Below are 21,044 nucleotides of genomic sequence, written 5' to 3'. Positions count from 1 at the left end.
ACAGGCCTGTTCCTGCCCCAAGGGACACACCCCACAGCTCTGCCCTCAGCCTACCAGGCCCGGCTGCAGGTCCACATCCCAGCCGTTGCAAGCCCTTCCCCACTGTTCTTCTCCCTTCTTCCGCAGCCCTTGGAGCCCTGAGCCCCCTGTGGCTGCCCGTCCTGCAGGCCCGTTGGCTTCCCCTCTGCAAACTCCACCCCTCCTCATGACCACTTTACCCCGGGTCTGTTTCTGCTTCGACACCCTCTCCTCTGGCTCCTCCCTGGCCCAGGGTTTTGAGGGAGTGAAGAAGGGCCACTCGGGCCAGCGAGCCCGAGTCCAGCCTGAGTCAGCCTGAGAACTGAGCTGAGCAGCTCATTCTGCTCCCAGCTCCCTCCCCCCGGCCAGCAGGAGGCCAGAGCTCAGGGTACCCTGCCGGCTCGGGGAGTCCTTTCCCTGGTGCAGGCAGGAGGCAAGGCAGGCATCTCCTTGCTGGAGCCCCAGGACTGGAGCTGCCCCCACATGGGTCCCCGCCACGGGAAAATGGAGACCGGGGCGGCCGGTGCATGCCTCGCTGCTCCCTCAGTCTCTGGCTGAGTCCTGAGCCCTTCCAGTGCCAGGGGGGACGCTGAGCCCCACACCCTTGAGGAGTGTGCTCTCATCGGGCAATTCTGGGTTCTCAGGGGTAGGGGTCCTGGTGTGCAGGAGAGGGAGGGGGCTTCCTCCAGCAGCACAGCAAGAGTCCCGCTGAACGGGCACTGTGGCCGCCAGCCAGTCCCACGGGCCTCCTCCTGCCAAAAGGCCGGGAGGGCGGAGCGCAGTCTGGTTCCGGTGGGTGTCCTGGACGCTGATGAGCTCTTACCCGGCACTGGGCCGTCCTCCTGCACCCTTTGGAACTCAGGTCTGGCTGCGGCAGACGGTGGACGAGGGCTGTCGCGGTGACACTCTAGAACTTGCGATCCAGGGCATAGGGCGAGCAGTGGGCGCGGTGGTGGGGGCCGGAGGAGCGCCTGCGGGGTCTGCCGGGCACTGCCTCGGGGCAGCAGGCGGTGATCGCAGCCAGCCCGGCCGGCACCATGCCCAGGCCTGCCCTCTACTGCCAGGCCCCGTGGGGCAGGGAGGGGCTGCACTGGGGTCCATGACCTGGCAGGAAGAGGCAGACCTTGCAGGAGGATGCTGCTGGTCCACCGCCCCAGCGAGGAAGGAAAGCTTCCTCCCACCCAGCAACAGTGCAGCCAATGACAGTCCCGGCTCAGCCAATGAGAAATGTCATAGCAGCTAATGAGAGACTGTCCCAGCCCAGCCAATGAAAGGTCACATTTCCGACCATTTCCCTCAGCACTGTGGGAGAGCAGCCTTTCCTCTAAAACACGGTCCCCTCTGTGGTTGCCTCTGCTTCGGTCTCTGTGCGTGCAGAGTTTCCCTTTAGCCTGTTGGTCTCAGATTGCAATTCCCAAAGAAACCATTTTTGCTGGTAAAATAATGGGCAGTTTTATTTTTTTGGCATTAACAACAGATTGAATCAACAAGGGTTGAATGCAAACTTGTAAAACAATTGAAACTCAATGAACAAAACCGTATTTCAAATGAACAAAACAACCACCAAGAGAAAAGAAAACGAACCTATGCAACTCTGGAGAATGGTGTTTGGACTAAAGAAAAATGGCAAGGAGATACGGAACTCGTAAGTTGTCAGGATTCTCATAACGGCAGCAGTCCTGAGACAAGGGTCTGTGTCTGCTAGGACAGAGCCAGCGAGCAAACAAGTTCTGGACAAAGGAAGCTGAGTTCCTGTCAGGAACAGAGAGGGATGCAAACTGTGGTTTGTCTGGAACTGGAGCTCTCGGTGTGACCTTGTGATCATACGTCTCTCGGTGCATCTGTGCATGTGATACCCGCGAGTTAGGGAGGTGTGGGGGCACACTTTCTAAAGCATTCCCTGTGAAATCCCAGAAGCAATGACACTGCAGCACAATTAGCATGCCCCCTCAGGCTGGGTTCCAAAATCCGTTCTCCAGGAGAGAGAGGCAAGATGGTGGATGAGTAGGGGGACCCTAATTTCATCCAGTCCCTGGAATTCCGCTAGAGAGTTATCAAACCATTCTGAACACCTGTGACCTCAACAGGCATCTATGGAGAGAATCGCTACAATTCCACACATAGAAAAGTGACCACTTATTGCAAGACACAACGGCAAGATGGAAGAACTCATCCCACAAAGAGCAAAAGGCAGTCCTGACAGCTGGGGTTTGCACATTGTGGAGATACGTAGGGCATCGGGGTTAGAATTCAAAACGACAATTACAAAGATACTAGCTGGGCTTGAATAAGCATAGACAACACGAGAGAATCCGTTACTGGAGGAATGAAAGAGCTAAAATCTAATCAGGTCAAAATTTTTTAGAAAGCTATTATTGAGATGCAATACAAAAATGGAGGCCCTCACTGCTGGGCTAAATGAGGCAGAAGAGAGACTTGGTGCTACAGAAGACAAACGTTGGAGAATAAAGAAACTGAGAAAAAGAGAGGTGAATACGTACTGGATTATGAGGGGAAGATTCAAGAGATCAGTGATGCCAGAAAGTGGGACAATTAGAATAGTTGGGGTCCCAGAGAAAGAGGAAAAAGAGAGAGGGGCAGAAGGTATATTTGAACAAATCATAGCCAAGAACTTCCCTAATCTGGGGAAGGAAACAAGCATTCAAGTCCAGGAGGCACAGAGAACACCCCCTCCCCATCAGTAAAAATAGGTCAACACCTTGACATGTAATAGTGAAGCTTGCAAATTTCAAAGACAAACAGAAAATTCCTGAAAGCAGCTCAGGACAAGAGGTCTTTAACATAAGGCTGGCAGCAGATCTATCTGTGGAGCCTGGCAGGCCAAAAAGGACCAGTATGATATATTCAAGGCACTAAAGAGGAAAAGCATGCAGCCAAAAGTACTTTATCCAGCAAGGTTGTCATTCAGAATAGAAGGAGAAATAAAGAGCTTCCAGGACAAACAGAAACTAAAATAATTTGTGACCAATAAACCAGCCCTGCAATAAATACTAAAGGGGGATCCTTTAAGCAAAGAGAGCCCAAAAGTAACATAGACCAGAAAGGAACAGAGACAATCTATGGAAATAGTAACTTTACAGGGAATACAATGGCACTAAGTTCATCTCTTTCAACAGTTACCCTGAATGTAAATGGGCTAAATGCCCCAATCAGAAGACACAGGGTATCAGATTGGATTAAAAAATACTGTCTAAAAAAAAATAAAAAAATAAAAAATAAAAAAAAATAAAAAATACTGTCTATAAGACACTCATTTTAGACCCACAGGAACCTCCAGATTTAAAGTGAAGGGGTGGAAAACCATTTATCATGCTAATGGACATCAAAAGAAAGCCGGGGTGACAATCTTCATATCTGACAAATTAGATTTTAAACCAAAGACAATAATAAGAGATGAGGAAGGACACTATATCATATTTAAAGGGTCTATCCAACAAGAAGATCTAACAATTGTAAATATTTTTGCCCCTAATATAGGAGCAACCAATTATACTACACAATTAATAACAAAATTAAATAAACACATTGATAAAAAGTACAATAATAGTAGGGGACTTTAACATCCCATTTGCAACAATGGACAGATCATCTAAGCAGATCAACAGGGAAACAGCAGTGTTGAATGACACACTGGACCAGAAGGACATCACAAATATATTCAGAACATTCTATTCCAAAGCAACAGAATACGCGTTCTTCTCGAGCACACATGGAACATTCTCCAGAATAGATAACATAGATCACAATAGTGCACATCACAAATCAGGTCTCAACCAGTACCAAAAGATTGGGATCATTCCCTGCATATTTTTGGGCCACAATGCTCTGCAACTGGAATTCAACCACAAGAGGAAATTTGGAAAGAACTCAAATACATGGAGGGTAAAGAGCATCCTACTGAAGAATGAATGGGTTAACTGGAAATTAAGGAAGACTTTAAAAAATTCATGGAAACAAATGAAAATGAAAACACAACTTTTCAAAACCTTTGGGATGCAGCAAAGGGGGTCCTAAGAGGAAAGTATATAGAAACAAAGTATATACAAGCCTTTCTTGTATATACAAAGTATATACAAGCCTTTCTCAAGAAACAAGAAAACTCTCAAATACACAACCTAACCCTACACCTAAAGGAGCAGCAGAAAGAACAGCAAATAAAGCTTAAACCCAGCAGGAGAAGAGAAATAATAAAGATTAGAGCAGAAATCAATGAAATAGAAACCAAAAGAACAGTAAAATAGATCAATGAAATGAGGAGATGGTTCTTTGAAAAAATTAATGAAACCAAGAAAGCCCTAGCCAGACTTACCAAAAAGAAAAGAGAGAGGGAGAGAGGACCCAAATAAATAAAATCATGAATGAAAGAGAAGAGATCACAACCAACACCAAAAAGCTACAAACAACTATAAGAACATATTATGAGCAACTATACCAGAGCAAATTAGGCAATCTGGAAGAAATGGATGCATTCCTCGAAACATAAATTACCAAAACTGAAACAGGAAGAAATAGAAAACCTGAACAGACCCAAAGCCAGCAAGGAAATTGAAGCAGTCATCAAAAATCTCCCAACAAACAAGAATCCAGGGCTGGATGGCTTCCCAGGGGATTTCTACCAAACATTTAAAGAAGAATTAATACCTTTTCTTCTGAAGCTGTTTCAAAAAATAGAAATGGAAGGGAAACATCCAAACTCATTTTATGAGGCCAGCATTACATTGATCCCAAAACCAGACAACCCACCAAAAAGGAGAATTACAGACCAATTCCCTGATGAACAATGATGCAAAATTTCCAACCAAGATAGCAGCCAAGAGGATCCAACAACAGTACATTAAAAGGATTATTCACTACGAATGCCGATGAAGATGTTAAAATGTCTATGCCACCCAGAACAATTTACACATTGAATGCAATCCCAATCAAAATTTTGTCAACATTTTTCACAGAACTAGAACAAATAATCCTAAAATTTGTATGGATCCAGAAAAGACCCTGAATAACCAGAGGAATATTGAAAAAGAAAGCCAGAGCTGGTGGCATCACAATTCCAGGCTTTAAGCTCTATTGTGTTGCGAAGCTGTAATCGTCAAGGCAGTATGGTCCTGGCACAAAAACAGACACATAGATCAATGGAACAGAACAGAGAACCCGGAAATGGACCTTCAGCTCTATGGTGAACTAATCTTCCCCAAAGCAGGAAAGAATGTCCAGTGGAAAAAAGACAGTCTCTTCAACAAATGGTGTTGGGAAAATTGGACAGCCACATGCACAAGAATGAAACTGGATCGTTTCCTTATACCACACACAAAAATAGACTCAAAATGGAACAAAGACCTCAATGTGAGACAGGAATCCACCAAAATCCTAGAGGAGAACACAGGCAGCGACCTCTTTGACCTCAGCCACAGCAACCTCTTGCTAGACACATCTCCAAAGGCAAGGGAAACAAAAGCAAAAATGAACTACTGGGACTTTGTCAAGATAAAAAGCTTTTGCACAGCAAAGGAAACAGTCAACAAAACCCAAAAGACAACCTTCTCCTGAATGGGAGAAGATATTTGCAAGTGTCTTACCAGATAAGGGCTAGTATCCAAACTCTATGAAGAACTTATTAAACTCAACACCCCCCCCTAAAAAAAAAATCCAGTCAAGAAATGGGCAAAAGACATGAACAGACATTTCTCCAAAGAAGACATACAAATGGCCAACAGACACGTGAAAAGATGCTCAACCTCACTTGTCATAAGAGAAATACAGATCAAAACCACAATGAGATCCCACCTCACACCAGTCAGAATGGCTAAAATTAACAAGTCAGGAAACGACAGATGTTGGTGAGGATGCGGAGAAAGGGGACCCCTCCTACACTGTTGGTGGGAATGCAGGCTGGTGCAGCCACTCTGGAAAACAGCACGGAGATTCCCCAAAAAGTTGAAAATAGAACTACCCCACGACCCAGCAATAGCACTACTGGGTATTTACCCCAAAGATACAAACATAGTAATTCGAAGGGACACGTGCACCCCAAGGTTCATAGCTGCAATGTCCACAATAGCCAAACTATGGAAAGAGCCCAGATGTCCACTGACAGATGAATGGATAAAGAAGATGTGGTGTCTATACACAATGGAATATTACTCAGTCACCAAAAAAAAAAAAAAAAAAAAAAAAAAAAAAAGAAATCTTGTCATTTGCAACCATGTGGATGGAACTAGAGGGTATTATGTTCAGTGAAATAAGTCGGTCAGACAAAGACAAATACCAAATATCATACGTGGAATTTAAGAAACAAAACAGATGGACATGGGGGAAGGGAAGGAAAAATAAGATAAAAATAGAGAGGGAGGCTGACATACTGAGTGGTGATGGAGCGGGGGGTGGGTGGGGGGATGGGGTAACTGGGGGAGGGGCATTAAGGAGGCACGTGATGGAATGAGCACTGGGTGTTGTACGCAGCTGATGAATCACTGACCTCTACCTCTGATAACCAATAATATAGTATATTTTAATTAATTGAATTTAAATAAAATTGAAAAAATCCATTCTTTGTAAAAATAATTTGGGTTTCTTGGGGAAATGTCTACTCCCAGGACTGGGGCTGGGTAAGACCCAGAGAGCTGGGCACATTCTGTTGGGCCAGAAATTAATGGAGAGCTATGGATTGGTAGGAGTAAGTCAAAAAAATCCATAAGCCAGGATAAAGGGTCTCTGGCTGGAAAAATTTGGGACAATTTGGAGACCAAAACATGTAAGAGTAATAGATTAAAACTCAGTGGATAAAAGTGGAACCATAAAGCCCTCCATGACGTCAATGCATGATGGCGCGCGAATGAATGAATGCAAGGGGAGTTCTCCTGCTTCCAGCTGATCACCCTTGTTCAGTCAAGAGCAGTCGAGAACAGCGTGCTTACACAGCCGCAAAGTATCTCCCCCAAACATGTTCATCCATGCAGCTGTCCTTGCTTGTCCCGATTTCCCAGAAAGTTTCCAGAGAAACAGGATATTTACATACTCTCAAATCATCCTGCCAAGTATACTCTTTATTTTTTTAGATTTTATTTTATTTGGGAGGGAGAGAAAGCGGGGCGGGGGGCACAAGCAGGTAGGAGGGGTAGAGGGGAAGAAGCCAGACTCCCCGCTGAGCAGAGCACTGACATGGGGCTCAGTCCCAGGACCCTGAGATCATGACCTGAGCTGAGGCAGAGGCTTAACCAACTGAGTCATCCAGGTGCCCCTCAAAATATACTTTTTGATGACAAGTTAAAAAGTAATTTTTAATTTTTAAAAATTAAAAAAACAAAAATAAAAATAAAATTTAATTTTAAAAATTAAAAAAAATTAATTTTTAATTTGTTGAGCAAAACAACTCCAATTTAGAAATGACTTCCCAGTGTGACAGTCATTGATATCACGCTACATTCGTGGTCCATCCAGTGTCACCCAGCCCATGGTAGGTACCCACAAGCCTGTCCTACAGATGGGCAAGCAGAGGCTCAGAGGGCTGGAGGTGAGCAGGGCTTGGAGACAAAGGTGGCTCCTGGCCTGGAGGAGCACATCAGGGGCTGGTGGGTGTGGCCTATGTCAAGCTGATCTCCCAAACTGTGGGAACAGGGCACGGGCACAGGGGCCAGGGGCTGGGTGAGCCCAGAGCGACAATGCTGGGGGACAAAAGCCCATGTGGGATCAGGAGCAGATGGAGCCCAGGGCAGGGTCCGCGGAGAGAGCTGGGCACCTCGGGAGTCAGGACAGGGACACCAGGAAGCGCTGGGACACGGACACACACACACACACACACAGGCTCCGGGACTCACCTGGCTCAGGGCATCAGGCTTGGGTGCCCGGCTGCAGGGGGGCGGCTCCCAGCCTCCAGGAGGCTCCATGTCCCTCTTCAGGACCCCTCATTCCCTGGCTGCTGTCCCAGCACCCCTGCCAGCAGGCCCAGCTCGCATTCAACCCGGAACCTGCCTCGTCTAAATTGAAAGGGAAAGAGAAACTGGGGCTTCACGAGGGAGGCTTGGCTGCTGCAGTCGGTTCAGTCTGTCCCTCCCGGGCTTTGTCGGGGTCAAGCTGCCTATGGCCAGGACCCCACAGGAGCCCACAGGGATGGGAGAAAGGGGCGCGGGGCCAGCTGTGCAGGAGGCAGGAGGTGACCACAAGGCAGAAGAGCTCGCAAAGGGAGGGGGAGGCCACCAGGCGGGACCACAGAGGCACAGCCGTGGGCACAGTTCCTCCTGCCCCACTCAGTGAGCCCCACTCCGTTCTGGCTGAGGAGATTCTCCTGGCCTCCCTGTCCCTTGCGACCCCCTGACTTTGCTGTAGAGCTGCCCCCCCTCCCAATTGTGCGTCTGCGTCTCCTCGGCTACCCTGACACCCGGGGAGCCCCCCGGCTGCTCCCCTCCAGCACCGGCACCAAGGCCACAAGAGGAGCCCTCCTGCTTTCCTGCTCCCTGTCACAGCGTCTACTGAAGCAGGGTGACCGGCCCCCCAAAGGACCCCGTCTCCCACGCAGTGCCCTCTGTCAGGGATGGGGGGGCTGGTTTCCACCTACACATTCCTGAGCAGAGCTCAGCACGAGGGATCCCTCCCCGTGGGAGGGGGAGCACCTTCAGTGCTCCCACCCAGGGTGAGAGTGACATTTTGCTTTCCCTGAGCTGCACCTACTGTCCACACCGCACCTGTCCCCAGGATGGGGCTGGGCTGGTTCATTCCTGCTCCCATCTCACAGACGGGCAGGTGGGTCAGTGGGCTCAGAAAGCAACAGGGCAGGGCGCCTGGGTGGCTCAGTGGGTTAAGCCTCTGCCTTCGGCTCGGGTCATGATCTCAGGGTCGTGGGATCGAGCCCCGCATCGGGCTCTCTGCTCAGCAGGGAGCCTGCTTCCTCCTCTCTCTCTGCCTGCCTCTCTGCCTACTTGTGATCTCTCTCTCTGTCAAATAAGTAAATAAAATCTTTAAAAAAAATTATTAAAAAGAAGAAGAGGGGTGCCTGGGTGGCTCAGTCGTTAAGTGTCTGCCTTTGGCTCAGGTCATGATCCCAGGGTCCTGGGATCGAGCCCCACATCAGGCTCTCTACTCATCAGGGAGCCTGCTTCCTCCTCTCTCTGCCTGCCTCTCTGCCGGCTTGTGATCTCTCTCTCTCTTTCTGTCAAATAAATAAATAAAACCTTAAATTAAAAAAAAAAAAAAGAAAAAGCAACAGGGCCTGGCCCCGGGTCTCTGGAGTGCAGACAGTGCTCAGACCCTAACCCTAATCTCCCCATGCAGAAGGGGCTCTCCCCACCTGGGCTTCCCCATACCACTGCGGCCCCCCGAGGTGGTGACCTTGTGGGCAGCTTGGGGTGGGGGACCCCCACGTGCCTGGGGCCCCAAGACGCAGGCGGGGGGGCTGGCGAGAGGCAGCGCACCCCTGCTGATGCCTCAGATGGGACGTGTCCTGAGGAGTCTCCCCTGGAGCCCCATGGCTCCCACGTCCCCGTTCAGCCCCGGGGCTCATGCGATGGGCATGAAACCCTCTGACTTCCCTCATCCGTGAGGCTGCAAATCCATTACCTGTGGCGGCTTTCCTCCCAGCAGACCCATCCCGACCCGGCTGTGGGTATCCAGTTCCACGGGCCCCGGGCAGGTCCCCATCAGATCCTGAGGTCGAGCCCTCACCAGGACCAGGAACCACCCCCTCAGTAGCTGACTGCTGGTGGCCCAGCGTGGACCGACCTTGAGCCCCTTCCTTGTCCTGACCTTGGCACCATGGGCCCGGGGGTCACTACCTAATCCCAGTTCCTGGGGACACTGAGGAGGACAGCCTTCGTGCCAGGGAAGGAAGCAGGCAGGGGTGAAGTCCCGGGGGGGTGGGGTGGGGGCTGACCGGTCCCCAGGACCAACCCAGCACAGCCTCCGAGGCAGGGCGGGGGTCTGGCGGGACCCAGGCCCTTGGGAGACCCACCAGACCCCACGAGCACAGGCCATGCCCCGACACCCGAGGGCCTGTCAGAGGGAGCCCCCACCCTGGACGGTCACCCCTTGTTGTCACCAGGGACACACAGGACGGCCGCAGTCTGCCTTCTCATTTCCACACGGTCACTGGATGTCACTTGACAGATCGCCGAACAGACCACGTCCAAGGGGGGCGTGCGGCCCCGTTCCCGAGTCTGACTTTACAGGGGACGCTGCCCGGCCTGAGATGCGCCCGACTCCCCCCTCGCTTGCCCATCTGGCCGACCAGCACTCACGGGGCAGCTTCGTGTCCCGCGAGCGGCCCGCTGGCCATCGTCCCCTGCGGGTCCTGCTGGGACCCTTCGTGGGGACCCTCCCTCTGCCGGATGGCCGGGGACCAGCAAGGCCAGGGGCAGGGGGTCTGCCGGACCGTCAAGACGTCCGCTCTGCGGGTACTGGGTTGAACTAGTTGAGCAGGGTGACCTTGGAGATGGTCTGGACCTGCCCCTCTTTGCTCCAAGAGGCCAGGGACACGCCTCATGCTCTCGGGGCGCGTGGGCTATCGCCCAGCCTGCCAAGGGTGACCCCATGCCCGCTGGGAGGGAGGAGTCCCGTGAGCACCTCGGGTCCTTCTGAAACAATGAGCAGCGACCCGGAGCGAGGCGTGCGGAGGGAACGCGCTCCTGTGGGACTCTGACCTGGGACTCGGCCTGCGGGTGAGACCCCACCTCTGCAATGGGCGTGCTGAGGCCCACCCACTCGGAGAGGCTGGGACTCTGGGGGTGGCTGCGGGGATCCCAGGGGCAGGGGCTGCGTTCTCCTGCTCACCACTCAGTAAAAGCCCCAGGCCCACTCCCAGGCCTCCAGTCGCCTTGGTAAAGTCGGTCTCCGAGGACGCCCATGGGCCCCCTGCTCGGTCCGGCCTGGGGCGGCAAACCCGTCTCCTCCTCCCCTGCCTGCAGCCTCCTTGAAGCTCCAGCGCCAGCAGCCCTAGAGAGAGATGCAAGGGTCCCTGACCTCCTCCTTCTAGGGCTGTCCCTGAAACTGGCTGCCTCCGTTGTGGGGTTCCCGCTCCCCAGGGCTGGCAGCCCCCTCCTCACAGCACCATTCCTGGCCTCTGGGGGCTGCACTCCCCGGCTCTGGAGCCGTGGGCCGACCCGGATTCTTCCTTCCCCGGTGGTCTCCTTCGTCTCTCTGCCCCTCCTGCCTTAGTACCGGACACGAACGCTGTCCGTGGGAGACGGGGGCTGGACGCCTGCCCTCCGCCGCTCCAGCCGGCTGGCACCTTCCATCCGCAGACCTGCAAGGAGGGCAGCAGCCCCTGTCCTGGGCCCGGATATGGAGGGCGGGGCTCCCTCTCCCCGCCGCAGTGGAGGCATCCGCCCTCTTGGCTCTGCAGCCTGGTCCAGGCCCTGGAGGCTCCCTGGGACCTGGGAGCGAGCCGAACGCAGAAGCCCCGGGTCAGGGCGGACGTCCGCCGGGGGGCCGTTTTTGGGGCGAAGTCCCCGGTGTCACCGTCCGTCATCGGTAAACCGGGTGATCGGGGGTGACCGGGCTCTCAGCGGCGCGGCCGCAGCACAGCGTCGTTCGATCCCGGGCCCGCGCCGCCCGGAGGCCATGTCCCGGAGCTAAGGCGGGGGGACACCCGCACAGGCGCTGCGGGACCGGGGCGTGCGCGGGGAGTCTCAGGTCGAAGTAAGAGCGAGGACCGCAGGACCGCAGGACCGCGGCCGGGCGCGCAGGGCCGCGACACGGGCGCTCACTCCGATCGCCTCGACCCTGCCCGGCAAGCCGCTCGCCCCGGGACCTCCGACCCCGGACCCCGCGCGCTCCCCCGCAGAACCGGTTCCCCCTGCGGGGCCGCGCCCTGGCGACGCCGCTCTGTGCGCAGGCGCACCGCGTGCCCGCGCCCGACCGCGCTGCTCCCCCATCGCAGGGACGCCATTGGCCGATCGGCTTATGCATATGCAAAACACGTCACTTGGCGGGGTGGGGCGGGGCCGGCAGGCCTGCCGGGACTGGGTCGCGGGCTGGGGGCGTGGCCTGCGGGGAGGGGTGTGGCTAAGCCGGCCAGTAGCGAGGTCGCGGCGGAGCGGGGCGCAGGGGAGGGGGGTGGCAGGAAGACATGAGCGCTGTCGACCTTGCCCGCGTGGGCGCGTGCGTCCTGAAGCATGCGGTGACCGGGGAGGTGAGGCCAGACGAGAGCGGGACGGCGGGTGGGCACCTGGCACCTGCCCGTGCGCCATGGCAACGGCATCCTGGACCGGCGTCGGGGCCCCGGGTGGGTCGTGGTGGGGCTGGGGGCGCGGATGCTCGTGGGCAGTGGTCCAGCGGAACCCCTTGTCCACCCGACGCAGGCAGTGGAGCTGCGGAGTCTGTGGCGCGAGCAGGCGTGCGTGGTGGCCGGCCTGCGGCGCTTCGGCTGCTCCGTGTGTCGCTGGATCGCCCGGGACCTCAGCAGCCTCAGGGGGCTACTGGACCGGCACGGCGTGCGCCTGGTGGGCGTGGGGCCCGAGGCCCTGGGCCTGCAGGAGTTTCTGGACGGGGGCTACTTCTCAGGAGGTGCCTGTGCTCTCCTCTCCCACAGCTGGAGCCGGCCAGCTGCCCTAGACGCCCCCTCAAGCTCGGGCATTGGCCATCCCCTCCTTGCCCAGCCCTGGCCCTTCCTGCTCCAGGACCTCCAGTCGTCTTTCCCTGTTTCTCCACCTGCTGCCCTTACCCGCTCCTCCAACCATGACGCCCCTTCCGCTGGGCACAGTGGCACAGCCTGGTGCTGACGCTGGCCTTGGGTACTCACCTCCTCCCCAGGAGCCTGAAGCAGCAGCTGGGACAAGGCTGCTGCTTGCCCCCACACTCCCACACAGCTAGCCTCCTTTCCCTGGCTCTCAGGATTTGCCCTCCCAGAGCTCTGGGTCAAGGGGCAAGGTCCAGATGAGTCCCGCTCCTCCCTTTCTCTGTCCCTCTGGGTCTCCATCCCTTCTCTAGCATTGGGGACACTCAGCTCCCCTCTGCTCCTCTCTCCTCCTCCCTGTCCCGGCTGGGCAAGAAGGCAGACGTGGGCCGGGTGCAGGAGGGTGGGCCAGGTGGTGGCTGGGCCTGAGAGCACCCCTGGGGCCTTTGCTTTCCAGAGCTCTACCTGGATGAGAGCAAGCAGTTCTACAAGGAGCTGGGCTTCAGGCGGTGAGTGGGGGACACTGCCTCCTCACCCTCTCCCTGCTGGCCTCTTCCCGGGCATGCAGCTCTGGTGGCATCCACTGCTCAGCTGGTCCTGCAGGGCTGTCTCCTGGGGGCTGTTAGTACTGTGGGTTCGGCTTCTCACCCAAGATCAAGCCCGGGCAGGCTGCAGAGGGGGCCTGGAGCCATCAGAGCCCCTCCAGTGCCTGGGTCATATGCTTGTCACTCTGCCTGATTAGTGGCACAAGCTGAGCCACCTCCTCCCCGCTCGCCCAGCCTGGGGGCCAGGCCACCCTCCCCAGATCTTCTGTGGGGCCCCAGACCTGCTGACCCCGGGCTGGGTGCCCTCCAGCTCTGGCCGGTTGCTGGCCTGGCTGCCCCAGGGCCCCTGAGTCCCTGGTGAGATGAGGTGAAGCTCGCTTGCGTGAAGTGGTCTGTGCACCGTGTAGAGTCTGGGGACAGGCGCTGGGGCTTCAGAGAGGAGCCAGAGCCTGAACAAGCCAGCTGTCCCTTCGCAGGTACAACAGCTTGAGCATCGTGCCGGCTGCCCTGGGGAAGCCCGTGCGTGATGTGGCCCTCAAGGTTTGTGCCCGCCAAGGCTGGGTGGGACTTGGGGTGGTGGGACTTCCCTCTAGGGCTGACCTGGACCTGCTTCCCTCCCTCCAGGCCAAAGCTGTCGGCATCCAGGGGAACCTGTCTGGGGACCTGCTACAGAGCGGAGGGCTGTTGGTAGTTACCAAAGGTGGGCTGGGGAAGGGGTGTCAGAGACCAGTGCCTGGTCCCACGGGGTGGGAAGGCCTTGCTGAAGTTGGCCATGTGCCCTGACCCTCCTCCTCCCTTCCTCGGCTTTGTTTCTCTTGTCCAGTCTTCTCTGTGGGGTGACGAGGTTCTTGGCTTAGCTGGGTGGGGCGTGGTCAGAATGGCCCATTGGTCAGGACAGCCAGGTGGGGTCACGGACAACGAGGGCTGCCCTGTCCTCCTGGCCTGCAGGGGTACCCTGACTGCCTCCCACTGCTGTAGGTGGTGACAGAGTGTTGCTACACTTCGTTCAGAAGTCCCCAGGCGACTATGTTCCCCAGGAGCGCATCCTGCAGGCCCTGGGCCTCTCTGCGGAGGGCTGTGCCAGTGAGTTGCCCCAGGTGAGCTTGGGCCTGGGGGCGGGCACTGCCTGCTGAGAACAGCCCGTTACGCACACCCACCTTCCCTGGGTTGAGCGCTGGGTGTGGCCAGGTGTTAGGCTGGACCTTGCAGGCTTCAGGTCATTTTGCGCTCGTGGCAGCCCAGGATGTCACTGTCACCCCAGTCTGCAGAGGGGTAATAGGCTAAGAGCACTGGGGAACCGGGGGCAGGCTGGCTGGACCCGTGGGCACAGCAGGGTCCTCCCCAGACGACAGTCGTCTACCCAGGGGTGCGGGGCAGACAAGCCGCCTGTCCTCTAAGCCTCAGTGGCGGGGGGGGGGGGGGGCAGGGCTCATCCCAGGTGACCATAGCCAGCATCAGTGAGGTCCTGGGGGCTGGCCTCCTGTGCCCGAATGAGGGAAGTGTCCAGCACTTGGGCCCCAGACAGCTGGTGGGTGGGAGCAGCTGCCCTTGACTCCGGGATGGCTGGCCGGCCTGACGGGGCCTCTGCTGCTCCACAGTGTGACGAAGAAGTGTGCACAGGGTGAACCCCTGAGGCCTCTGGGGATCTCGAGGCAGCTGCTGGCTCAGGCATGCTGGGAGCGGATGTGAAGAGTCTTCCCGGGACGGCTGGACTGGGGCACTAAGCTCTGCTGGGTCCCAGGATGGCCGTGAGCATTAAACCAGGTTTCCTCGTTGGCTCTGAGCCCCGAGTCCTTGACTCCTCTATCTCTGTTGATTCCCGCCACCCCCTCGGCCAGCAGGGCGGTCAGTGGTCCGCAGGCTTCCCTGGGAGGACGTGGGGAGTGCTGGAAATGCCCCTGCAGCCTCCCTGGTGATGTAAGGCCTGTGGCACAGGAGAGTCAGGGATCTGAGGACAGGCCTGGGGTGCGGGAGCTAAGGGTGGGATCGGGAACTCCCCAGGAGAGAGCCCAGCCTGGAGGGGTCGGGCTCAGTGCTCATGTCTGCTGGGTTCCGGGGAGGAGGTGGTCTCGTCCAGCTGCTGGGGCGTGGTGGACAGTGGGACTTAGGGAGACGAAGAACCTTCCCTGATGGCATGGGTCATTTGCCCCCTGCTGGGGGTGGCGGGCCGGGGGGAGTCTTGGCCCAGCTGGTTCACCTGGCTCCCCCAGTGCCACTCCTTGGCACGTGCAACAGGCACTGGAGCCTAACGTGTCCAGAGTGGAAACCTGCCCCCGCCACCCTTGTCAGGGGCTCTCCCGTCTGGTGGGTTCAGATGACCGTCTCAGCACCTCCCGTCCCCCCTGGCCTGGCCTTGGTGACCACAGTGACCTCCTAGCTGGCCTCCCAGCTTCCTCCCACTTTATCCCCCCTGCCCATTCAGTCCTTCTCTTGGGGGGTCATTTAAACACCCAGGGCAGGTGACAATGTCCCTGTGAGGTTTAACTCCTCCACTGGCCTCTAGTTACATAAAAGCTGGTCTCAGTTCTGAGCTGTGGCTCCCTAGTCCCCTTGGCCCACCTGCCAACCTCAGCAGCCCTTCCTCCCCTCTGAAAGGGGGATTGCAGAGGGCCAGTATTTGGAGATATCCTGGTCACTGCTGTGCCCACAGCCCGGGGCCCCGGGGACGGTCAGCAGGAGTGGTACCCCGTCCACATGGTACCCTGCTGTTTCCCCTCCTGGCTGCTGCTCTGCCCGAGGCCACAACTTAGGCCACGAGCAGCCAGTGCTTCTGGCCTGGGGGACTGCCACCCTGACTGCCTCCGGGGCCCTCCTGAACAGACAAGGCCACTGACTTCTTTGAAGCGTTTACTTAGCTCAAGGCTGAAGCGCATGGACAGCTGACAAGGTCGCTTCGGAGAGCGGGTGCGGACAGTTAAACAGGTCTACGGGGCCGGGCGCAGCAGCCCTGGCCTCCAGTGCGGAGGGCCCCGGACGCGCCGCTCTCCCGGGGGCCGCGGCTGCGCTCTGGGCGCGGGGCGGGATGCGTGCTGGCCTCGCCCGCTGCTCCGGCGGCGCACGGAAGGGACGCCCGGCCTCGGGCGGCGGGTGCGCTTGGGCCACGCAGTGTGGCTCGCCCATGGCTACCAGACGCGGCAGCGCTCTTGCGGGTGCATGTGGGTGCCCTGGGCGCAGTGGAAGGCTTCCGCGAAGGCCGCCAGGTTCTGCAGCGAGCCCAGCACCCTGAGGGCGACCGGGGGCCTGAGCCGGCCTCCCTGGGTGCGCGGGCTGGGGGTGGGGGTCTGCCCGCGGGTAGCGGGGGCTACTTGCCTGTACTTCAGGGGGCTGTGCACATCGGTCTTGATGGACTGTATGGCAAACTCGGGCCGGTAGGACCCGCACCACACCTGTGGGCGCAGGAAGGGCGTGGCTGCGGGCTTGGGGGAAAGGCAGCCCTGGGGGGATGGGACGGAGGAATAAGGGGGCCCTGAGGGGATCCAGGAGCAGTTGGGGCGGGCCTGGGGTGGCAGGGCCGGGCCTGTGGTCTCATTTCTTTCTAGGCATGAGGGCATCCCGCCTGTCCCAGGCTGCCCCTTCTCGGGTGCGGGGAAGGGAACCCCAGCTCCATCCGAACCCCCGGGGCTCCAATCCCCGCCATCCTTTTCCTCTAGGAACCTTTCCAGGCTTGTAAGTTCTGGTTCTGCCTGGCTTGCCCGCTCTCCACACCCCTGGAAGCATCCTATAGTGGAGGCCCTCCGACTGGTTCCCCGGGGGGCACGGAGGCCGGCGGGTGGGGACTGGGGCTGCTGCTACCTGCGCGTAGTTGATGAAGAACAGCTGGGCGTAGCTGAGTTCCAGTCCTGGCAGCTGCCGGTCCTTGCCACCTTCTGCCATCCACTTTAGGTAAGCCTGCAGGTGCCAGACAGGAGCTGGGCCCAGGCCTGCCCTCGCTCCCGGGGGCACACCGGCCCGTAGGGACTCTGGAGTCCCGGCGCCAAGGCCTACTACTCCTGGTGGAGGTCCTGCTTCTGCCGCTTATGGCCCTTTGAGCACCCCCAGAGACGGTCACTCCTTCCTTAATGGCCTCGAGGTCATCTCAGGCTCCGCTGGCTGGGCTTGGGCAGACGGCCATGCAGGACCCACCCGGAATGAGCTCCCGAGGCCCAGGGCCTGGGGCTGCAGGGGTAGGGGTGCTGCCGCGGCCGGTGGGTATGTGGGGAGTGTCACTGTCTCACATGGAGATGGACAGCGGCTTCCTCAGAGGTCAAAGGCTCCTCTAAGTTCGGGGCGAAAAGTGGGCAGAACAGCCAGGTGCCTGCCTGCCTGTGGCCAGGCCAGCTCCCGCTGGGCCCCGCTGCCTCCCAGGACCGATGGCTTGGGCAGGGCACCGTCTCTGCCTCACCGAGGCACCGGTCCTTGAGGGGCCCCTGCTTGGACCCACCTTGTATGCCTGCCGCACCCCTCCGTTGTCGGCGATGTTTTCCCCGAGCGTGCTGAAGCCGTTCACCTGTGCACAGGACCCGGGATGGCAGAGGGGGTGGTGGCCGGAGCCGCCTTGCCTCCCCCGGGGCCCAGGGCTGGGGTGGGGGTCCTCCGGGGGTGGCGGCACGGCCGGGGCTCGCTCACGTTTTGGTTGTCCGCCAGATCCCAGGAGTAGTTCCCGTACTGGCGCACCATGCACTCCGACTGCTTCCGGAAGTGCTGGGCCGAGAAGTTGCTCCACCAGTCCAGCATGTTGCCATTCTTGTCGAAGTTCCGGCCTGGGTGGGCACAGGTGGGCTGCCCACACGGCCGTCCCTGCCCAGGGCCAGCCTCCCCACACGTGCTCCGGGGAGCCCCGGTAGCTAGAGCGCGCGTGTGAGCAGGGAGCGGGCCCCGGAAGGACACTGGCCTGCTTGAAAGGTCAGCTCGATGTCACCGGGCTGCTTGGGCCTGGGAGGGGGGCTTTGGGAGTCTCCCGTGCCACCCCCGAGGTCAGGGCCTGGGCTGTCTGGTCTCAGGGTTTAAGATCCTTGCTGGGGTGTCCAAACTGTCTGGACCCCAGGTAAGGGGAGCATGTGGTCCTGCGGGGGACAAGAGGCTGCCCTCAAAAGGTCAAGTGGTCAAGTCCGGTGGGAAAGCCTTGTTGGGCTGCAGCGGGAGCCTGTGTGCACAGTCACAGGCCACTAGATCCAGGCAGGTGTCCCGAGCCCATGGTGCGGGGCAGGAACATCAGGTCAGTACATCTCTAGGCTGGAGGATGCTGGCTGTCCAGGAATGACACCGGTCAGGCTCCAGGGCAGGACCTACGGCTTCGAGCTACCTGGGCGATGGTGTCCCTGTCTCCATGTCACAGGTGCAGGGAGGGCCAGTGAGTGAGGTGGGTGCAGGGTCAGGCCCTTGTGCCTTCCTCCATGGCTCTGCCTAGAGCAAGAGGCCCAACTGGGACCTGCCATTCAAGACCTGTCCTGCCAGTACAGCTCCCCTGGGGACCTGGCGAGTCCTTCCCATGCCCTGGGCTTCAGTGTCCCCATCTGAATCCTAAAGGGCTTGATTGGATGGCCCAAGGGCCCTGTCCCTCAGTCCCCTCCCGGGACTGCGGCTCGGTGCAGAGGGGAGGAGTGCGTGGGTGTGTGACTTGGCGCGTCGCTCTGAGCACCCCACGCAGCTTCCCTACCATTGTCGTCAAAGCCGTGAGTGATCTCGTGCCCAATCACCATCCCAATGCCCCCGAAGTTCAGGGCCTGGGGCTGCTCCTTGCTGAAGAAAGGAGGCTGCAGAATCCCAGCGGGGAACACTGCTCGGGGACAGGGGGGTAGCCCTGAGCGCGCGCACCCCCATGGGCCAGCTTGGGGCGGCCCTCCTGGGGTTCCTGCCTTGGGACCCCGTGGCCCAGGAGGCGGGGCTCCAAACAGGCCCACGTTCCAGACAAGAAAGTCAGGGCCTGGAGCCGAGGGGCCAGGGCCTGTGCGCAGCAGATCCAGACTCTTCCCATGGTTCTCGGCTGCCTTTGGGGCGGGGTGCGCAGCCCCCTCTCAGAACCCCCCACCGCTCACAGACAAAGGAGAGGAACGTCCCCACAGCTGGGGTGATGGGTGATGTTCCTACGGTGGGGAGAGGTTCTCTCCTTCCGGGCACGGGCTGGAGGTTCCCCCCAGAAGGAGGGGCTGGGTCGGTCAGAGGGCATGAACGTACCTATCTGGTTTCGGTTTGGGGAGTAGAACGCGTTAACCACGGCCGCCCCGATGATCCAGCTGTGATGAACAGGCGGTCTCCTGGAGCCCGTGTCTCCGAGCCCTCCCTCCAGCCCCCCTGCTGGCTTCAGCCTCGCTTTGGGCCCGTGTCACAGTGGCTGTGCCATGAGACCAGCGTCGCCCACAGCCAGGGTGGGGTCTGGGCAGTCCACAGATCCGAATCCTCCCCGAGCCCCAAAGCAAAGGCACGGTGGGCTCTGAGTCGGACCCAGCACCGCCCCGCCCCGAGCTGGCCCCATCCTCAGCCCACTGGCTCCCGTGTGCCGTCCCCACTCACAGGTTCTGGTCCACTTTCTCCCGCAGCCTCTTGAGGCTCCGCTGGGCTCCAGCCTTGAGGTTCTGAAGACCATTTTCAAAGTACTGGTCCTCAGAGAAGTTCAGCTATGGGAGAGGGGTGGTCACGGCTGGGGCTGAGGGAGGGGCCAAGAGTGGCTGGGGACAGGCCGTGGCGCTGGCCCGGTAGTCCCCTGCGAGGCCAGCGGGCTCTGGGTGCGGGTGGGGGAGGGGGCCTTTGGTGGCTTGGGTCTCCCCGTCTGACTCCGGAGGGGCCCACCCAGGGAGGGGCCGGGTTAGTGCCGGCACCGCCTGCGGGGGCCCTGGAGACTCCTGGTTCGCAGGACTGGGTCGGGGGCCCATAGGGGTGGGGTGAGGGGACAGGGAGGCTCTGAAGGCCCCTGGGCCCGCAGGCGGGGCGCACATTGGAGTACTCGTCGTCGAGATGCTTGTTCCCCTCCTCCAGGATGTAGTCTGGGTACCCGATCTGCTCCCGGATGTGCATGGCCTGGGGAGGACATCCGGCCAGTCTGTGCCTGCCCCACCACAGGGACCCTGGCTCTGCCCCTCGCTGCACTGCCCTGTGGGCAAGGGGCTCAGGGACGTGGCCCTCCATGCCAGCTGTGGGGAGGTTTAATGGGGACAGATGTGGACCAACTCAGCGCCAGGCAGAAGGTCTGCCTGACAGCCAGCCAGGGTGTGACGGGGTGAGGGCTGGGCAGAGGGGCTCAGCTTCCCTTTGTCACACTGGCCCAGAGGGGCTTCTGCTCCGAGGCCATGGCCACCCACCCCTGTTCCCGGGGTGCTGCGGGGGGTCTCCCATAGTTGGCTTCGGGTCCCGCCTCTGCCCACAGCCTCTTTCTGGGCAAGCCACACCTAGCCTCGGTGTCTTCATCTATGAAGCGGGTGTGATGATGGTCACCCTGGGAGCCCACGCTGGGGCTGCCCTCTCCTGGCGGGAAGTCCTCGGGGCTCCAGCCACCCGCCCACCTTCTCCTGGGCCTTCTTCTTGGATGCCTCGTCCATCCAGCCCAGCTCGTCCAGGGTCTCCACAAACACCGCCCGCACCTTGTTGATGAGCTCTCTGACCTGGGGGGAGTGCATGGCCCTTGTCCTGCACAACCAGCTTTGGGGTCTCTGCAGGAGTCGGGTCCAGAGCCCCGTCCCTGCTGTGGCATTGGGGTGGGGATGAGGGATGATCCCCATGGGGCAGGGGTCATGGCTGTCGATATTTCACCTGGGTGGGCCTGGGACCTGCCCACCCCTGGACTCCGAGCCTGTAGGATCCATTCCTTTTCCCCGACAGGCCTATAAGGTTGGGGGTAGGGCCTCTGGCCTCCCCATGGGAGGGGCGCCGGGCACATGTGAGCTCCT

At 58.5% G+C, this 21,044-nt stretch overlaps 2 protein-coding genes across 5 annotated transcripts in view; one reads left to right on the top strand and one right to left on the bottom strand.

Annotated features, from left to right (window-relative positions):
* The first annotated feature begins 12,006 nt into the window (after positions 1-12,006).
* On the top strand, positions 12,007-14,961 carry PRXL2B (peroxiredoxin like 2B). Of its 2 annotated transcripts, XM_047728235.1 has the most exons (7): positions 12,007-12,157; positions 12,327-12,531; positions 13,098-13,149; positions 13,662-13,725; positions 13,810-13,885; positions 14,164-14,282; positions 14,784-14,961. In XM_047728235.1, exons 1-7 carry the CDS (start codon positions 12,095-12,097, stop codon positions 14,808-14,810), a joined length of 606 nt encoding a protein of 201 aa, XP_047584191.1. In that variant the 5' UTR covers positions 12,007-12,094; the 3' UTR covers positions 14,811-14,961. The 2 variants fall into 2 exon arrangements, with proteins under 2 accessions (XP_047584191.1, XP_047584192.1); XM_047728236.1 differs by lacking the exon at positions 14,784-14,961 and having other exon boundaries at positions 14,196-14,272.
* Positions 14,962-16,058: 1,097 nt separating this feature from the next.
* The window catches only part of MMEL1 (membrane metalloendopeptidase like 1), a 30,066-nt gene continuing 25,080 nt past the window's right edge, over positions 16,059-21,044 (bottom strand). Inside the window, exons 15-24 of one of the 3 annotated variants that reach the window (XM_047728027.1) lie at positions 20,661-20,759; positions 20,095-20,178; positions 19,675-19,778; positions 19,339-19,397; positions 18,821-18,940; positions 17,791-17,924; positions 17,606-17,671; positions 16,978-17,073; positions 16,495-16,571; positions 16,062-16,407 (exon numbers count right to left, since the gene is read on the bottom strand). In XM_047728027.1, the coding sequence (XP_047583983.1) occupies positions 16,308-16,407; positions 16,495-16,571; positions 16,978-17,073; positions 17,606-17,671; positions 17,791-17,924; positions 18,821-18,940; positions 19,339-19,397; positions 19,675-19,778; positions 20,095-20,178; positions 20,661-20,759 (939 nt within the window). In that variant the 3' untranslated portion in view covers positions 16,062-16,307. Of the gene's footprint in view, positions 16,572-16,977; positions 17,074-17,605; positions 17,672-17,790; positions 17,925-18,820; positions 18,941-19,338; positions 19,398-19,674; positions 19,779-20,094; positions 20,179-20,660; positions 20,760-21,044 lie in introns of all 3 variants that reach the window. The other 2 variants (XM_047728026.1, XM_047728025.1) reach the window with 2 other exon arrangements.

The sequence above is a fragment of the Lutra lutra genome, chromosome 4, assembly GCF_902655055.1.
Source record: "Lutra lutra chromosome 4, mLutLut1.2, whole genome shotgun sequence".
Classification (NCBI taxonomy): Eukaryota; Metazoa; Chordata; class Mammalia; order Carnivora; family Mustelidae; genus Lutra; species Lutra lutra.
The sequence above is the reverse complement of the archived record's forward strand: the minus strand, read 5'-3'. Positions and strand labels throughout refer to the sequence as shown.

Bases quoted from the DNA above. Each gene is read 5' to 3' on its own strand.
- PRXL2B (XM_047728235.1), top strand. From the start codon at position 12,095: ATGAGCGCTGTCGACCTTGCCCGCGTGGGCGCGTGCGTCCTGAAGCAT. The intron at 12,532-13,097 runs GTGCCTGTGCTC...TTTGCTTTCCAG, and splicing joins CGGGGGCTACTTCTCAGGAG to AGCTCTACCTGGATGAGAGC. The intron at 13,726-13,809 runs GTTTGTGCCCGC...CCCTCCCTCCAG, and splicing joins TGCGTGATGTGGCCCTCAAG to GCCAAAGCTGTCGGCATCCA.